This window comes from Sycon ciliatum, chromosome 11 (assembly GCF_964019385.1).
Source record: "Sycon ciliatum chromosome 11, ocSycCili1.1, whole genome shotgun sequence".
Taxonomy (NCBI): domain Eukaryota; kingdom Metazoa; phylum Porifera; class Calcarea; order Leucosolenida; family Sycettidae; genus Sycon; species Sycon ciliatum.
The window spans coordinates 20,180,161-20,193,494 of record NC_088653.1 but is presented as its reverse complement, the minus strand read 5'-3'; the positions used below and the strand labels follow the sequence as shown (position 1 = coordinate 20,193,494).

Here is a 13,334-nt window from a genome sequence, read left to right as displayed (position 1 = left end):
CTGAAATGAGGTTGAAATAATAATGGAACAGTCTCCAATAAACTGAAGGAACGTCTCCATTACCAGGCCTTAGTAGCACGGGGCGGAGGTACATGTACATTGAAAAAATAAAGGGCCGTGCTGATATTAGAGATAATACGGTATTTAATTTTTAGTTTTTGTGGGCTAGCTAGCTAGGGATCGGGACCGCGTATTATAAAATTGCTGCGTCAATAACTGCAATGTAATAATTGCTGAGCTTCAGAATATCTTTTCAAAGTGCTGCGATGGCGGGCGTCGTACAACACTCACTAGTAATATACGTATCAATCATGATGAAACTGGACGTGCCCTAAACATCCAATCAGGGTGACTGGTTGTCAGCTGCAAACGCCCCCAGGAGATCATTTGACACGCACAGTATACCCTTACGAGGTCAGTGAATAAGTGAAATTATTGTGTGTATCGCCACAGCTCCGAACTATCGTCGGGTCACAGTACAATATGCAGGAGTATGTTCAACAGTGTGCTATCATACACCATACCACCACATTGCGCTCTTGCCGGATCCAAACTCTGCACTCACATCACCATCACCACAGCGAGGACAATTCCGGTATATACAGTCAACTTCGCTAATAACGACTGCGGATATAACGACAATTCGCGAATAACGACCGAATTTCCATGCCCAGAGCAAAGTCCCATCTAACTGTATACATTTAACTTCGGATATAACGACTATCTGAATAACGACAATTCGCGTATAGCGACATGCTTTTAGTGCCCCGAGGTCATATTCACTGCTTGAATAACGACTTTCTGGGCTTTTGACAGCTATTTCAAGTACCTGTCAGTCAAGTACATGTACCTGTCATGCAGAAGTACCAGAACCTATGGTGATGGATATTATTAATAATATTATTATAAAGGCACACATGCAAGAAAATGCAGCCAAGGGGGAGGGGGCTTTTTCTTCCTTTTTTATGTTGGCTTCAAAATTCAACGGTTGGATTTACCAGCACACCTATATGTATTCAATGTACATGTACATGTAGTTGTGTACATGATTGTACAGTAATCATCATACATGTACATGTACATGTACATGTCTCTGGCCCTGTAGATGGCTCAAAAAGGCATATTTTTCAATTGATTTCCCTTGCATATTGAATTTGTAGTTCGTTTCAACTGCAATATGAAAATAAAGTACACATTGACATAGAGCAAGAAAAGAGCTTGATTTTGATATGCATGTCATACTATACAAAATATGGGTTCACATACATTCAAATGGGACTTCGGTTATAAGGACACTTCGCGAATAAGGACACTTTTCTGATGCCCCGCCGAATGTCGTTATTGGCGAAGTTGACTGTAGATTGATATTGACAATGACCCTCGCAATGTGGTGGTGTGGTGTATTGGATTCCATAATGGCCGGGTCGTCACTGCTATCATGACATGTAGCAGTTTTATAATTCATGCGCTTACGCCGTGCCCCCCCCCCCCCCCCCCCCCGGACACACACACTCACTGCCGGAATATCCACTGCATATCTGAATGCACAGTGTACATTCAGCTTGGTCTCTCATTCACTCCTTGTGGCACTTTCATAACACCGATTGACTAGTTCCGAAATTGGATTGCTAAGAAGAAAAAAGCAGGCGAATGATAATGTAGTAAGAGATCAGAGGTTTGTCAGCGCAGGATCAGTGCAGCGAGGCTGAAGATGAAATGGATAATGGATGAAGATTGTAGCCTAGGCCTTTGAAGCAATGGCTAGTGCTGAGAACTGCAAAAAGGACAATGATGAGCAGCAGTGTGGTGGCAGTGGGTGGCAGTGGCGCAGCGGTGGTGGCGGTGACGACAACTGAAGTGGCTATACTATTCTTACACGGTTACTGGACTGTTTCTCAAACTGGGAAAACGCCGGGATGGAAACAGAAACACAGATATTGCACGAGGGAATGGTGTAAGGCAGGATACGTGAAGCGTAGCGGCTATGATCTCGAGGAGGTGTACATGAAAGTAACAATGAATAAGCAGAAAAAAGTATGAAGAAATATGTTTCATTTGCACGGATACGAGTACACAGATACTGTCAGAGAAGTAATGTTTGGACACTTGAGACTTACATGCAGGCGGTAGCGAGAATGGCAGACTGGTGTATGGTTGAAGAGACAAGCAATGGCAGACTGGTGTATGGTTGAAGAGACAAGCAATGGCAGACTGGTGTATGGTTGAAGAGACAAGCAATGGCAAAGAAACTCCCCTAACCAGATTGAAAAGGATTCATGGCAATGGAGTTGTGGAGGCACTGAGGGGGACATGTAAACACGAACCTAGAAACCTAGAAATTTGACTAACTAGCTAAATGCTATTTCAGGCAATGCATGGAAGAATGGCTAAAATGAATGACACTGCGTGGCATAGCAAGTGGAACGACACGACAAACACCTGGATGTAGCAAATGCAAAAGTAGAAAGTAGAGAATAGGAACAGATACAGCGAGCGTCCCGAAAAACCACCAACGTGTCCATGGGATATGCATCAGTATGGTGGGTAGTGATTCTGATGGGGGGGGGGGTGTAGGTGAGGAGGAGGAGGATAATGATGGCAGCTAGCATTAAACAGGATGATGTTGGATACTGATTGTGATGAAGATGGTGACTAGAAGCAAGCAAGAGGATCTATGGTCATGGATAAAGCAGCTGGAACTGAGTAAGCAGACAAAGCGGCTGTAGGAAGGCTCACAACATCAGTAAAGATAGAAGTCAGCAAGTAAAATACATGACAGAAAACAAGTAGGGAATCCGACAGTACACATTATGATTCTCACCGATGTTGGGCTTTACCATCGATGTTGGGCTTTACCAACAGACACAGTGAAGACTTGCAGACTTGTGATCTTGCAGAAACAGAAGTAGGTCATTTGGCACCAGTAGGCAAGTGAAGTTTAGAAGCTCATCTTTCTCCAAACCATGCCGCTCAATACTTCTGGAGTCTGGTCGTCTAGGACATACCATCTACGACCACTGTGATTGCCATGACAACATGTGCTGCTGCTGCTGCTGCTGATGTTGCTGCAGCAAAGGTGGCTGAGCTTGTGTTTGCGCAAATGTGAAGTACTGTTGACCGCCATGATACGCAGATTGCTGCTGCTGCTGTGCCTGTGGCTGCTGTGGCTGCTGTGTGGAGTGTTGCTGATGCTGCATAGTTAGTGACGACATGTGCTGTGCTGGCGACTGTGCTCCCTGGCTTGTCAGTGAAGCAGAACCTCCAGCAGTGGCACCTGTACTTGCGCCGCCAGCACCAGTACCTGCTGCACCTGCTGAGCTTGCAGACTGATTTATTTGGAAGTGGTGTTGCTGCTCGTGCTGCTGTTGCTGCTCCTGCTGGTGCTGGGCTTGAGAAACAATTTCTTTGATGTGACGCTGAGCAACTTGACTACTGTGGAAGTTTCCCAGTATGCGTACCGTGACATTCTCCGATTGTTGTCCACGTGGTACTTCCACCATTGCACCTGTCTTACGTTGTAACTCGCGTACCTGTGTGTTATATGATACGGCAAGAGAAAACAATGAAGGGATTGTAAAGAAAACAGTGAAGGGATTGTAAAGGAATTACCATTATCATGTGCATTTATGACCATCCCATTTGGTAGGAATAATACACTGCCAATGCCAGCTCGTTACTAATCTGAAAACTATGACTGCAACAATCTAATTTCTTCTGTTATTCTTCTGCTATATGTATGTATGACTTTCATTGCAGTTATCAATGCACATCACCGACAAAGCTGAGGCCAAGATGCGCATCTACCTTGCTTTTAAACAGGCCATCCTCCGCCAGCCGCACTCTACTAACTGCTTATAGGCACCAACCATTACCATTAGTCTGCCGGAACCGGGAATCTCTGTGAAGAGTGCACAAGATACTGCCTCTGCATTGCCAGCTCACTGCCACCCTTCTCTGTGTGTGCTCTAGGATTTCAAACCAACCGGGTACACGTGTACCTGGCGCAACCCTTGCAACCAGGTCAGAGTCGGATCTGTTCAAGTGCGGTAACGGCATGTACATCTAATCAGGAAGTTGTAAAGATTTAGGAATCCCGGATGTATAATGTACATGTGTTCTGGTGACTCGATGCTCTTTTTCCAAACGGGTCCAAGTACCCCCAACCGGGTCGCTGACCCAGCTGACCCGGCTCTGGAGCAGACACTGCTTCTCTGGATATCTTTGTATCATTTGCTACATTAGATTGATATGGAGAGTTCTGATTTGCTGAACCGACCAACATACCTGCTTTCATAGCAACCCCAACTCCCCTATGCTATGTACATAATGTGCTTTTTTTACTCCTCCAGGTTCTGTTTGTTGTTCGACTTGACACCAGTTACAACTGTAAATATTACACAGTAGTAAGACAATCCTAAGTCACCCGTGTAACCTATCACTACACAGCATGAATTGTAACCATGGTGACCTGGCACTACACAGCATGAACTACTCCATGCCTGTAGCCGGCAGAGCTGCTATTTTCTACCGACAACCTAGCCTGATTTTCCTGGACGCAAACAACATAATTTTTAGCATTGAACTTTGCAATATCTTCTACAAAACTGATGCCCTCTTACGGCTCTTCAACGTAGCTCAGAGAGCAGCTTTCTGAAAATTTCCTATAATTTTGTCAACATGAACATGTGATTGTTAGATTTCCGAAGATTGCCGGACGCTAGGCGTTTGCATGGTGTAGGTCACATGTGTCACATGTCTTGTTTGAGTATCACGGAGCTCCAGTGATTGATTGCCCGGTACCGCACACCAAAATGTTCATCGATAATCCCAGGTCAATGCAGAGCCTGTGCCAACATGTGAGTGACAGGCGGCTATGGAAAAACTTGCACGGCCCTGCAAGTGAATAACGCACTCAGACAGTTTTGATGCTGTGTAGGAAAAAATTCAAACTTATAGTTTATACTAGTAGATGAAGAATGCTATAGCCTAAATCCTGATATCCGTTCCTTTCTAGTCGTTGTGAAACAGGTGACCCAATGATCAAAGATGCAACTGTACTGAACAATAACCCTAGCCAAAGCCAGGTTAGTGTTGATTGTGTAAACGTACCGCAGTGCCACCTTTACCAATGATACGACCAACGGTGCCAGCTGGAACTGTCAGTTCTACACGCAGCTGCATCTGCAATGTATTTCATAATCATACATACACCCGCACGTGCACGCACACACACACACCACACACACACACACACCCGCACGTGCACACCCACATACACCCCCCCCCCCCCACACACACATGCACGTACAAACACATACCAAACAAATTGTGATGGCTATAATCTTCAAGGCACCATTGGAAGGTTAATCAAGTGTACAGATATCGCCAGTGAAATGCTGGCATGTGTGAGTGTATACCGACCATGGAAATTTGCTCAGGAATTTACGATGAAATTTTTGAAAGGTGCATGTCCATAAAGTAATAATCAGAGCCTGTGGTCAACTGTGCCAGAGTTCGCTTCCAACAGACTTGGCTGCTGTGGTTGCAACGGCGGAAGCAGGTGCAGTTGTATTTCTGGACAAGATGAGACACATACGGGTACTCACCTCATCTCCACCAGACTGGTTGGGAAAACACTCTTCTCGCACCTTGTTGTAGATACAGTTCTGGGCCTGTTGTTGTCACAGGATATGGAAAACAGCAGATTTACAACAACAAAAACACTCATAATCTAATGAGAAAACGGAGGATTAAAACGACCATTATTCAGATCTGCACGAACAATACAAAGTGTGGACACTAATGTCTCTACTTCAAAGTACAATAAACAGTGTATTGGATATGTATTTACTATAATAGTACAGAAATTGCTATGATCCATTCTTCGTGAGAGTGAAGATTACTGATCAGATTGGTGGTGGCAAAATGCACCTACCGCCCATTGCGCTTCTTGATGACCTTGGATTGTGACAATTCTCTCCGTACTGTCATCACAGCTACGAGATATCTACACAAGAACGCAAGCAACACAAATGAATGCAAGCACAACACATACACGCAAGCGCGCGCACGCACGCACACACACACACACACACACACACATGCACACATGTATCCAAAGCCACTGTAAGTTTGCAAAGTTGACATCGAATCTGGATGTGCACCTGGTGAGAAGACTGTGCTGAAAAATTCTAGCTGTACATGTATAAAGTGTTGAGACAGAGCTTTCGGCCATACTCCAAATTCCTACATACTCAACCCGTCACGACCACGCGCTCTTAACCGAAACAATGCACGTCGCGACATAACACCCCAGCAGAGCAAGGACACTTCCTTGGTGCATGGTGGTGACGGGTTAAGGATGTAGACACTGAACATGCATGGTATGAATAATGCAGAAAGAAGTTTGAAAGCGTTGGTGAGGATAGCTGTGCTCCAAAGTTTTCAAATATTCCGTAAAAGTCCGTAAATAAGTACCTGCCCGAAATATATACCCCCTTCATTCTTTTGACTCTGTCTGTTGAAGTCAAGTCAAGCCCGATAAACATACTGCCCGAAATAAGTACCGGTACGGTGCGCACATGCAGCATGCAGCATGCACATCTACATAAAAATGACTTCTCCACTACACACAAGTCAGGCCCGAAAGTTAGTTCATGCCCGAAAGTCAGTACCCGCCCGAACGTTAGTACGGGTGTGGCTACTAAATTCAAAAGTAAATACGTACTTATTTACGGACTTTTACGGTAATTGGACAGCCAACATCTACTGATCCAGCAATGTACAACAGTAATGCAACTGTGTGCTGTAGTGCGGGAAGCAGCGACACAGGCAAAGGCACAGGCACAGGCAGACGTGGAGGCAAATGTGGAGGCAGAGGCAGAGATGGTGGCAGAGGCAGAGGCAGAGATGGTGGCAGTGGCAGAGGCAAAGGCAGAGGCAGCGACAGAGGCAGAGGCAGAGATGGTGGCAGTGGCAGAGGCAGAGGCAGCGGCAGAGGCAGAGGCAGTGGCAGAGGCAGTGATGGTGGCAGAGGCAGTGGCAGAGGCAGAGGCAGCGGCAGAGGCAGAGGCAGAGGCAGTAGCAGAGGCAGTGATGGTGGCAGAGGCAGTGGCAGAGGCAGAGGCAGTGGCAGAGGCCGTGGCAGAGGCAGTGATGGTGGCAGAGGCAGAGGCAGAGGCAGAGGCAGCGGCAGAGGCAGTGATGGTGGCAGAGGCAGTGGCAGAGGCAGCGGCAGAGGCAGAGGCAGTGATGGTGGCAGAGGCAGTGGCAGAGATGGTGGCAGAGGCAGTGATGGTGGCAGAGGCAGTGGCAGAGATGGTGGCAGAGGCAGTGATGGTGGCAGAGGCAGTGGCAGAGATGGTGGCAGAGGCAGTGATGGTGGCAGAGGCAGAGGCAGCGGTGGTGGCAGTACAGTATACCTACCCTGAGAGTGGCACCGGAGAGCTGAGAGATGTTGCGTATCTCTTTGCCTTTTGTGCCAATGATAGCTCCAACAGCAGTGCTTGGCACAGCTAGGTGAACAATCTCAATCTGTTGAGAGAGAGAGAGAGAGAGAGAGAGAGAGAGAGAGAGAGAGAGAGAGAGAGAGAGAGAGAGGGGGGAGGGAGGGAGGGAGGGAGGGAGAGAGAGAGAGAGAGAGAGAGAGAGAGAGAGAGAGAGAGAGAGAGAGAGAGAGACACACACACACACACACACACACACACATACACACACACACACACACAATGACTGAGTTAGACACACTGAAACTGCGACATTAAAAGCAATGGGAACAAGTTTTCAGACATTCCCGTTCTCAACTCCCCCAAACTTATAAGTATTTTACGTTTTGGGGTACGTGCTAGTTTTTACGTGAAGTGTGTGGAACAGTGAAGGCTACGTCCCACCAACCTGTGCAGAAGGAGAAGTTTCGAAGTCTGAAAAAAATTTGAATGGTCGCTGCTGGGAAGGCGACTTCACCATGGGAGGAGGGGAGGAGGGGAGGAGGGGAGGAGGGGAGGAGGGGAGGAGGGGAGGAGGGGAGGAGGGGAGGAGGGGAGGAGGGGAGGAGGGGAAGAGGGGAGGAGGGGAAGAGGGGAGGAGGGGAGGAGGGGAGGAGGGGAGGAGGGGAGGAGGGGAGGAGGGGAGGAGGGGAGGAGGGGAGGAGGGGAAGAGGGGAAGAGGGGAGGAGGGGAGGAGGGGAGGAGGGGAGGAGGGGAGGAGGGGGATACAGATACTGTAAGTCAACAAATATTCGGTGCATTTTTATTTTCGGCTATTTTCGGCCTGGTCATGTTTGGCCGAAATTTTGTTTTGTTCAGTGTGACAGTGAATACAGGCGCGAGCAGCACAGGCCAAAAATTTGATGTGGCCGAATTGGGTTTTAGCCCTGGAAGGCTGAAATTCGAATAGGCCGAAAATTCGTAGACTTACAGTAGTGAGAAACGTGGACAATGTGCAGATGGTCAGGACCTACCTGTGCAGATGTGCCAGCAGCAGCAGCAGCGCTAGCACTACCACCCGTAGCTGAGGGTGACTGCAAATATGCTGCATCATCTGCAAAACCACCGCCCATCATCAAGTCTGGGGAGACTATACCAGGCTGTGAACACAAACACATACACACATTCACACATACACACACATACATACATACACACATTCACACATACACACATACACACATTCACACACACACACACACATTCACAAACACATATACACACATTCACACACACACAAGCAACCGCGAATAAAAAATTTAAAAAAGTTCACACGTTCGCGTTACCACCAGCTATGCAATTGTGTTGAAGAACTCGGACAACTAGCTTAGGAAGTTCACATCCGCGAATGCACACACAAAACACACATAATTATTATACAACCATGTACATGTATTAGATCATTGTCAGAAATTGTCAGAAATTGGTCCCCCTCCCATGCACATGCACACATGCACTTGATCACAAGCCTGGGGGGGGGGGGGGGGAGGAATTACAAATCAAGACAGGGCTATTTCATTGTCTCTCAGGGACAGAGGCACTATTCAAGAGAGGGCTCTAAAGGCCCATTCACAATACCGTTGAACTTTTTGCGACATGCAACATGTGACTCGCGATACCTACAACGAGCCGTGACCGCGACACATGCCATGATGGTTTACAATCTTCTTGGTGTTTGCACTTTGCACCTTGATGTTTGCACCATCCCTATTCACTAGCAGTACTGTGCATGCACAGTACTGCTAGTGAATAGTACTATGCACGTGCACCCGGAGTAGAAACTGTACTCCATTGGTGTATGTCGCACATCACATGTCGCAAATGTTGTCTGCAACAGGTGCCTTGCGACTGCACCCAACAGCTCGCGACAGGCGTTTTTCTTGTCGCAACTGCCACAAGTTGCATGTCGCGTTGCAAAGGTGGTATTGTGAATCGGCGTTAACCACCGAGCGGGTATAGTGTGCAAGGGGAGGGGGGGGGGGGGGACTTACAGATACAGGTGTAGATGAAGACTGTCTGACTGATGATGCTGTGCTGGGGTACATAGGGCTTGGCAAGGGATGTTGTTGCTGTGACAACACCAATACCAATAGCATAATACAAATATCCCACACATGTGCACACACACACGCACACACGCAAGCGGGAAAGCGGAGAGACTCAAAAGGAATCTTGGAAAGATGACACAATTGGCTATTGAACCGTCCAACGGCCGACACCCCCTGAAATCCCCCAAAACTCTCGGTGGGCTTGAAAATGATCTCACTTATGGGCTCACCACACCTCAGTAAGTGGGTGAGGTCAAGGTGCAGGAAAAGGATTGACGGCATCGGGGCCCGGTATCCGTCCTGAGATCCAACTGCAGTTACTCCTGCTCCCAGTGAAGTTAATACTTGCTACTAGTGTGGGTGGCTAAATCAGAGTGGATCTGATATAAGCTTCACTAGCACCATTGATTACACAAGAGTTAATCTAGACAGAAGCAGTCCATGGTTAACAGGTATGTATACTTCAAATAGAAAGTATATGAACCCGGACACGTACACACACACACACACACACACACACACACACGAATGCACGCACGTGCACAAACACATACATACACGTGACTTACCGGAATAAGATGATTCATATCGCATTCATAACTTGCGCGCAGTTTCATGGAGATGAGTGACTCGGCATTAGAACTGCAAATGATTGTACCCACTACGGTGATAGTCCGCTCCATATTGGCTGCTGTCAACTCTGACAATCTAAATATACAGCAAAGGAATACACACATACACGCACGCGTGCGCGCACACACACACACACACACACACACAAGCACACAAGCACACACACACACACACAAGCACACACACACACACACACACACGTGCTTTGTTACTATTGTACTTGACATTGAAATCCGTTGAGCAGTCAAGCAGCCACCGGGTGCTGGGCTTGCAGCAGCGATCCCTGCTGGACCATTTGTACAGTGTGTGTAGGCGCTAAGGCAGTAAGGGTGCCGGCCCCGGTCATTCCACAGGATATCAATATCCACATCAGTATGATCGTGATGTACCATTACGAAAGGAGAAAATGGGCTTAGTTAACATCACACACAGCACAGGATGATGTTACCATCCACCGGTGTACCCCTAATTCATTATTACGATTGCACCATCAAAATGACGTCAGCTTGAAATTCTGTCGGGACAGCAGAGTATGTGGGAGTTGCACACTCTGGGGGGGGGGGGGGGGGGGAGACTCTTGGATTTTCGTATATTCATAGAACTAATTCATAGTACCAACGCGTATAGCCGATTGGCTTGTAGGCGCTTGCCTGCGAATCATGAGGTTCCGAGTTCAAACCTGCGCTGGTAACAGGGAGTGTGTTTAGTGCTCTCTCAATCGCGTTGATGCGGGCGAGTGCCTCTTTACATGCAATGAACTGTGCCGACACCCATGGTGAACTTGGTACTCACTTGCTCGGTGTGACTGTGAGGGTAACAAGGATGCGGTTTATGGGTTTATGGGTTTATGGGGGTATAGGGCCTTTACATGCCCGCTTGTTCAGAGACTTATCCCCTCTCCCCTGACTCATTTGTGAGGTCTGCATTCGACACTAAGGATATTATGGGCGAAGTGGTGGCCCGCCGATGCGAATGTATTTGCTTGATGTGTTCCCCAACACGTCAGGTGATGCGGCCGCGAATCCCGAGCTAACTGTACTTTTATAGTACTAATGCAAACATATCGGTTGTTACGATCAGGTGATCGCTAATACCAGAGATCCCTGAACACTGGTTTTACCGGCTATACTGCGGTCCTGTGTGTACGAGTATACAATGTATGGGTAGCCTATGCTGCATTCCTACTGGTGTTGTGAACATGAATATCTAGACACAGTGTACAATGCATATCTACTGTCAGCAGCATACTTAGATATTGTGATCTTCGTGTCAGACTCAGACATGATCTTCTTTAGTGTGTTGCCATTCTTGCCTGAGTCACAGTGAGAATAAGAGAGAAAACAATCAATGGAGATAAGTATGAGTTGCTGCAAGGCTGCTGTGACATGATGGAACAATTCAGGTGAAAGGATCAGTAAATCGGCACAGTAACATACTGTATGGCAGGAAATTTCCGGACGGAATTTATTTTCGTACAATTTCGTACACGGCTTCTTTTGTACTAAAATTAATTCCGTACTAAAATTTGTTCATGTGAAATTATGTACACTATACATGCGTACTGCATGCGAACACGTGCATTTAGCATGCAGCACTGTACGAAAATAAAATCCGTATGAAAGGTCGAAATTCGGCTTTGTCCGAAAATATTCCCGTCCGAATATTTCCTGCTATAAAACAGAGAGGTTCCAGGCTGTCCAAGAGAGTGCTCAATACCGAGTGGTAGAGCTGGTTCAAACAATAGGAGGACAGAGAAAGTGTTTGATTTCTCATTCCTGTTTCCTGATGATCGCTTAGTGCGTGAAACTCGGAGTAAAAACACTTTCTCTGTCCTCCTATTGTTTGTATTTCCTGCTATACCGTACTCTGCCGCAGCAGCAGCAGCAGCAGCAGCAGCAGCAGCAGCAGGCCAGGGTTTGTACTTGGTACATGTAGTGTAAGCTCCTAGCCTAGCATAATGATGAGGTATGAATTCACTTGGCACATGCACCACTCTAGAACAAGGCCCTGCATACTGATCAATGCATACTGATCAATACACTGCACACAGATCAAGAAATAGTACTGTAAAAGCCATTATTCATGACGCGCATATACAATGATTTCCCAAAATTGACTAGTTTTACGTGTACAGTCGTCCCTCTCTAATCCGGCACCTTTTGCTACGGCGTTTTCTGCTGGATTAACGAGGGTGCTGGATTAAGAAATCCTGCCCTCTGACCCGGCCCTACCCAATTGCATGCATGTATCATACGTCAAAACGCAGAGTTTTTCCGTGTCGACCCAAGTATTTGGTGCACGGCTTTATTATTGTTATCGCATGAGCTGATTGTTTAGAAACTGGTGGTGTTAGTGGACAGTATAGCGTAACTTGTAGTTCCTTGGTCTTTCTCTTTGTATAAATTGAGGTAGGGTTCGGAAAAGTCCTAACAACCAACCGAACTGAACTCTCCCGCGCGAGGTCGAGTACAGTTGTCAACTGAACTGAACTCTGAAGTGGCCGCGCGCGCGCGCGCGCGTGGCACTGACCAGACTGGCCTAGCCTGGCCTGGCAAGGAGTGCACTTGTACAGCACGCGATTTACGACTGCCGAATTATGAAATCAAACTGTGCAGTTTGAGCGATTCGTTTCAAAAAGTCACTGCCGGAGGCGGAATTCAAGTGCCGGATTAAGATGTAGGAATTGAACGAAAAAAATCGGTTTCGTCAGAAAGTGCGCCGGTTGGCAAGGGTTCCGGATAAACAAGGGCCGGATTAGAGAGGGACGCCTGTACCAAAGATAACGATTCTCACGCATTCTGAATGCTCAATAGAACAGTATATGTGAGCCAGCACACGCGAAAATCACCCTTAGTGACATATTTTCAGAAACTGAGATGACACTGGATAAAAAGGCAGATGGATTTATGCAGAATTCAATGCAAAAAAAACGTTTGAAAAAATCTTGAGTAAAACTTGAGTTACGGGTCTTAGAAGATAGAGCATTCTCCCTGATATATCGCACATCACACGAAAAAAGAGAATGTTTGAAGTGCGTTTTCTCAGTTTGAAGTGTGTGTCACTAAGGTCGATTTTCGCGTGCGCTGGCTCATGTATTGATTTCTGTATAACAATTTCTATTTTAACGGCAGATTCCTCCTCGTAAACTCGTTAGAACTAGCACTTCGTT

The 13,334-nt window shown here is 46.9% G+C and overlaps 1 protein-coding gene and 1 long non-coding RNA gene across 2 annotated transcripts in view; one reads left to right on the top strand and one right to left on the bottom strand.

Moving 5' to 3' along the window:
• The first annotated feature begins 182 nt into the window (after positions 1 to 182).
• Positions 183 to 4,712, top strand: LOC135827315 (uncharacterized). Its single transcript, XR_010555384.1, has 2 exons — positions 183 to 414; positions 3,757 to 4,712. It is a non-coding gene; the product is annotated as an uncharacterized LOC135827315 (long non-coding RNA).
• Positions 1,571 to 13,334, bottom strand: part of LOC135827314 (uncharacterized) — a 32,259-nt gene continuing 20,495 nt past the window's right edge. Inside the window, exons 13-21 of the mRNA XM_065339841.1 lie at positions 11,414 to 11,477; positions 10,102 to 10,240; positions 9,476 to 9,553; positions 8,459 to 8,584; positions 7,426 to 7,533; positions 5,936 to 6,007; positions 5,607 to 5,672; positions 5,110 to 5,181; positions 1,571 to 3,530 (exon numbers count right to left, since the gene is read on the bottom strand). Coding sequence (XP_065195913.1) covers positions 3,009 to 3,530; positions 5,110 to 5,181; positions 5,607 to 5,672; positions 5,936 to 6,007; positions 7,426 to 7,533; positions 8,459 to 8,584; positions 9,476 to 9,553; positions 10,102 to 10,240; positions 11,414 to 11,477 — 1,247 coding nt within the window. The 3' untranslated portion in view covers positions 1,571 to 3,008. The remainder of the gene's footprint in view (positions 3,531 to 5,109; positions 5,182 to 5,606; positions 5,673 to 5,935; positions 6,008 to 7,425; positions 7,534 to 8,458; positions 8,585 to 9,475; positions 9,554 to 10,101; positions 10,241 to 11,413; positions 11,478 to 13,334) is intronic.